We start from the raw sequence: 6,000 nt of genomic DNA, 5'->3' as shown, positions 1-6,000 counted from the left end.
TCGCAACTCACACATTTTATCTGCAGGGTGTGTGAACTAACATGCACCAACATTTAAAAATATGCAAATGCCGCGTAGCTTGACCAAATCAAGGTTGTGTTGTTTGCCGTCGCTTGGCGATACCTAAACTGTCTTTTGCGCTCCGCATAATTACATAATTAGCCTTAATGAATTAATCAATTTATCAAATAACTTTTTAGATGAAGAGTGTCAATAAGGTAATTGCAGAGCAACACGAAATACTCCAGATACAGCTTTCTGTTACTCAATACGCGCTACGCTAATCGCATGTCAGGTAACTTACGCCGTAACTTTTCAGCAGCTCATTCATCTATAAAAGTCGTGTTATATAAAACTCTCATTCGATCTAAATTAGAATACGTCACTTCAGTCTGGGACCCAAGCAATAACAATTTGGTTATTTCAGTAGAAATGGTGCAGAATCGTTCTCTCGCTTCATCTGTTCTTTTTATAACCACGCTGTCAGTGTAACTTCCATGAAATCGGTTGTCTCTCTTACGTCATTAGCATCTCGTCGAATAAATTTTCGCTTGAACTTTTTGATAGGCGTTACTCTCACCCAACCCTCCGTGATGAATTTATTGTTCAGCCACATTATATATCGGAACACTTTTACCATCGCTTTAAGGTTGGTATCGAGCCATGTCATGTTAAAAACTTTCTTTACTCTTTTTTACCTCGCACTTCACAAGATTGGAATCGCCTTCCTTCTGGCATTGCTTCCATTTATGATAACACCCGATTTAAATATGCTTTGGCTAACAATGTGTAATTAGGAGTTACCACGCCTTACAATGCTTTGTTATGTTATTGTACACCACGCTTATTTTCTACCCACACCGCTCTGTAATGCATCGGCCCTGAGGGTAAAAGTAAATAAATAAGTGTGTTTTTCTGAGCCTGAAAGAAGCCCACTAATACACGCAAAGTGTCTAGAGCGGCCAGTTGCACGGCAATTTTGCGTATATTTGCGGACTTCTTTCATGCTCGGAAAAAAACACTTTCATGTACGACGGCGAATTAGAAAGTATTTACCCTTATTTTTTATTGGTAAAAAAATTAAATTATGGGGTTTTACGCGCCAAAACCACTTTCTGATTGTGAGGCACGCCGTAGTGGAGGACTCCGGAAATTTTGACCACCTGGGGCTCTTTAACGTGCACATAAATCTGACTACACTGGCGTTTTCGCCCCCATCGAAATGCGCCCGCCGTGGCCGGGATTCGATCCCGCGACCTCGTTCTCAGCAGCCCAACACCATAGCCACTAAGCAACCGCGGTGGGTGCAAACAAGGTACATGTATGTAATTGCAAATATACGTAAGCCCTGGGGTTCGAGCATAGCAGGAGAAAAGTAAGCATGTAAAAAATAGTGTGGAGCAGTGAGTCGATAGCTTCAGCATACCGTCATACGCAATAAATCTGGCATTGTTTCGAGCTGCATCTGTTGGGGTAAACATTCGCCGATGCGCGCAAGGAATTTTCATTCACTCAGAAGGAGAGGAAAACTTTATTCGTCGAAGGTCGTCCCAGTCGTCTTGGTGTGACGAAAACAAATGAAAATCTCTCTCTCTCTATCTCTATCTCTCACTCACTCTCTCGCTGTTGAGTATCTTCTGCTCCCTGGTGGAAGAGAAGTGGAGAGGCGCAAATTTTTTGTTTGTTCCCTCCCGTTCCATTCGCTTCTTACCGATGACATCACTTAAGTTCTTTCACTTGGGTGCTGGTTTATGGAAAAGCTACTGCAACCTATACGTGGCATCAGCAACTGATCTTTTGCGAGCTCTGAAGAGGTGGGTCACAGCATTCCTTCTTGTAACATCATCGAAGTCGCTGGGAGCTAGAGCCTTCCACTGCTACTTCGTGGTTTCGGATTTCGAAACTTCGCCGGGCGATGTGACTTCTCTTTATTTTATTTGTTTCTTTACAAAATCCCGACGTGGCACTTTGTTATTCGTGTGACGGATACTGGCGACACAGGCAGACATAAAGATGACTAGGGGAGTTATCGCATAAACAGCGATCTCTGTTATCAGTATTTAATTCAATCAATAATTATCGATAATTCCTAAGGAGTTTCATTTGAAGGGATCGGCGGCCGCACGTCACCACCTGCCATGGACGTATTCTCATAGTGAGCCTTAAAGCATCGTTCTCAAGTGCGAGCGGGATAGACTGTTAGTTTTAGAGAACTACCAATTGAATGCGTGTCACAGTGAATATAGTTTCACCGGGAATGAATGCGGATTGGAACGGAAGTGGCGACACTGGAGAAGCGGCTTCGCAGTGATAGTTGGAATGTGCGGACGATATCTGCTAAACGCGGTTGCTCTTATTGTGATGGTTAATTTCATGAAAAACAGTCGAAAAGTTCCAAACGCGCGATTCGTCAAATCTTTCAGTTCCTTTCAAGAGGCTGAAGTGCCACTGATCGGTTCAGCAAGAATATTTGCATCACAGCACAAGGCGGTCTACTCCTTCTGCGTCAGCGTCTTCGGCGGTTGCCTTGCCAGCCCCACCACCTCCTGTGTCCATGGCCATTGCCCCGAAATGCTGTATAGGAAAGCACAAACAAAGAAAATGAACACGCCGAACTGCATTTGAATATGTCACGGGATTGAAACGGCCGATTATGCAAGCAGCATGCTGTGTGAGTGAAAAGTGTTATGGAAGAGATGGGGAGGACGAAAGGTGGGCATGGCTGAAACGATGAGGAAAGGAAATGTAAGAGTGAGAACAAACAAATACTTAGTTTATGGTTGGTACTGTTCCCATAGCCTCGTGTATACAGCCGATAGAAGGCGAAATAAGTTCAGGCTATTGCATTATTGCAAAAAATTATGACAAAATGTTAACATACGTCTGTCTTACCACAGATGGTTTGCAGTACTAGGAATTTATCTCAATGAGACGAAAAGGTAATAGCAAAATAAAAGAAATAGACAACGCGACAAATCAAGTTCATGCACACACACTTCAAAGCAGTGCGAATACTGAATGGCGTAAGTAAAGCCAAGGAGTGAGTCATCGTGGCTCGAATTGCATGGCCAATTTTGCCCTGTATAATTTATTGTCTGCGAAGAAGTGAACAATCGTGCAGTTTTATCGAAATAAAAAAACGAAAATATCCAAACAAGCGGACAAAGTGTAACGGCTCCCGAACCTGAAGCGCCAGTCTGTATAGCTTGGTCTAATTGCTGCAGTGTCGTCAAGGGAGGTGATAAGGATTCCCCATGGGTTACCCATGATGTTCCGGTCGCGTCAACACACGCGAGCACCAGATCATTCATCGCCAGAGTGCTTCAGTCACTTCTCTGTGACAAATTGACAAAGATTCAGACACTCACTATAATTATGCGGTAATACGGAAAGGTAGGCCTACTTAGTTTCAGTACAGCTATACGCGGACTCTGGTCGAAGCCTTTTGCGACGAAGTGAACCTTCTCACAGGCCAAGCCACGTCGAACACCTCGAATCGCCTCGATGAATTCGCGGCTCTGGCGCTCTGCTAGTGCGGCCAAGGTCACGGGTGTGGTCTCCTGCCTCGCCAGCCTGGTTGTTGTACAGTCGGAGCGAAAAAAATATTACTAAAATGCGCGAATACTTACCTTTAGTTGCGCTTAAAGAACCCTACAGTTGGTCAAAATAGGAATTCATCTTCCCGCCAGAAGAAACCCATCGATCCCGTTGTGTGGAATCGAGAGTGACGACACTTCGCCTCTTTCGAAACTGCACTGTCACTACCGCCACAGCCTCCGTCTTCATCCTGCCCATCTCGCATACCGCTGACGCACTTATGTATACTTCATCGGTACGTTAGTGCAGGCCTATGCGTACATATACTTTACGAGGTTCGCTTACATAAGCCAGACAAGGGCAAATCGAGTTCGAATCAGTGCTGGAAGCTTGGCCCCACCGTGCTTAAACAGAATACCAGAGCCAAGGTCCGCTGGTTCCAAGTGCTCGAATCGCAGCGCCGAGCCAGCAGACCGGAATACGTTAACACTAATTTTACGATAACGCGTTAACGAATGGAAAACTAGACTGCGCGTTCTTTTTTTTCATCTTTGTGCTCTTTGGTTTTAAGAGTATGGCCAGTTAACGAAACGATTCTGTGCATTTATTTGAACTGAATTAAACAGAACCAAAAATGCCCGCCACTTACCTGCGAGTTCTTGAAGGCTGTGAACAGGGTGAAGAGGACGTGCAGCGACTGGATCAACTTGCCCTTGTACACTGGGATGTCCATCAGCACTGCGTATCATTTCGTTCACCACGTGATTTGCGACGCTTAGGTTAAAATAGCGGTCACGATCTGCTATGAGCATCAGAGAAGGCCGGATGGTCACAACCGCAGAGCAAAAACAGAGTTCACCTTATTATTGATGCAGAGTACAAATATGCAAAACGCGAAAGCTTCAAACCATTGCTGCAAATGACACTGCGTTTGATTCCATTGGCTGTCACAAGCAAAGAATCAAAGAAAAAGAAAAGCAACACTGATTTCATGAACATTACTGACCACACTGCTCCTTTGGACGATAAGTATGCTTTTCCTAAAGATTGGCTCGAGGTATGTGAAACAAACTCGACACATTTGGCTCAGACATGCAACGGGTGCGATTCTTATCTATCACTGGAAGACTCACGGCATGCCATGGTGGCATATTCCTCCAAGGAACATTCCAGCTCGGCGGTTGGCACTTGCACCTGTTCCCAGGAAGACGACAAGAAATTGAGAGGAAGAAGGTCAGGAAAGCGTGCAGCCAGAGCCATGAAAATACTCGCGCAGCAGTAGAAAAGTTTGCGCTAGAACCACAACGGCTGCCTTTATTGTTCGTTGTCTCCTTTGCTTGTGTCCGCCTCGAGGCTTAAGTAAAACGGGCTTTTATTCTCATTCAGGATAGACTTCACCTGATTACATTTATTGCCTTCTTTGTTTGAATCATCACTTGTCTTGTGGAGACGTTGGTTAACGGGATCAGTCGTGGCCCTCAACGATGGTATCAATGCACTGAATAACACCGACGCTCACTACTATTCGGACGTCCAGCCAGCGGCGCTTTTTGATCAGCAGCCCGGAGCTCACACACCCTTAGCTCGAGCCAGGATCGGCTGGAATCACAATCGCGAGCCACTCTCAGTTTAGATAATTTTCCTGGCGGTAACTGAGAGGCGCCCCAGTGTATTAAAAGTCCCCCCTCTAGATTTTGTCATTGAGAACGAAAAAAAAAAACACGGTGTGGACAGGTCACGTGGTGACATACGAGTCTGCAGTATATTACTCCCATGGTGGTGGCGGTGGTAAAAACTTTAATTCGTCAACAGAAAATGATTTATGAGATTAGATGTGGGAAGTCATGATGGCTTCGTGAGGTGGCCGTCAGACCGTGTCTTACGGCGACTTCTAAAGCCCAGGTCACGGCCTGCAGTTGAACCGCGGGTTCCGAGCTGGTCGTCGCAGCCTCCCGCTGCTCTCGGTTGGATAGCTGCCATTCGGCTCTAGGTTTGAGCTCAGGGCATTAAACACCGTAGAAGCTGCTGAAAATTCAAGCGAACTCCAGAATACCTTTTTTTTCTCGGTGGACCCACAGTATAGTACAGCGCTTGTGCAGTACAGTACATGTACAGTAAGTACGTGTACAGTACAGTACAGGTACACGTACTCCGCGTCCGCCACAGCCAGCGTCAATGGCCAGCAGTAACGCGAACACGGGGATTTCCGTGAGAGCAGAAAGCGAGAAACCTCGATAGAAACGCCGAAAGCAACAAAACAAAATAGAAAGAAAGAAAGAAAGAAAGAAAGAAAGAAAGAAAGAAAGAAAGAAAGAAAGAAAGAAAGAAAGAAAGAAAGAAAGAAAGAAAGAAAGAAAGAAAAAGGGAAAAAAAGACGGGAGAAAAGAAATTGTACAGAAAGCTATCGACGATGATTGTCAATGGGGGCTAATATCCGAATAGCTTCTGGAAGACTATTCGCTT

At 45.1% G+C, this 6,000-nt stretch overlaps 1 protein-coding gene across 2 annotated transcripts in view; it reads right to left on the bottom strand.

Moving 5' to 3' along the window:
- Positions 1-1,512: 1,512 nt before the first annotated feature.
- The window catches only part of IFT46 (intraflagellar transport 46), an 89,996-nt gene continuing 85,508 nt past the window's right edge, over positions 1,513-6,000 (bottom strand). For both annotated transcript variants that reach the window (XM_065427766.2, XM_065427767.2), the window contains exons 7-9: positions 4,671-4,731; positions 4,187-4,275; positions 1,513-2,574 (exon numbers count right to left, since the gene is read on the bottom strand). In XM_065427766.2, coding sequence (XP_065283838.1) covers positions 2,476-2,574; positions 4,187-4,275; positions 4,671-4,731 — 249 coding nt within the window. In that variant the 3' untranslated portion in view covers positions 1,513-2,475. The remainder of the gene's footprint in view (positions 2,575-4,186; positions 4,276-4,670; positions 4,732-6,000) is intronic.

The sequence above is a fragment of the Dermacentor albipictus genome, chromosome 8 (assembly GCF_038994185.2).
Source record: "Dermacentor albipictus isolate Rhodes 1998 colony chromosome 8, USDA_Dalb.pri_finalv2, whole genome shotgun sequence".
NCBI classification, from domain to species: Eukaryota; Metazoa; Arthropoda; class Arachnida; order Ixodida; family Ixodidae; genus Dermacentor; species Dermacentor albipictus.
Note: the sequence above shows the minus strand (reverse complement) of the source record. Positions and strands in the feature narration are given on the sequence as shown.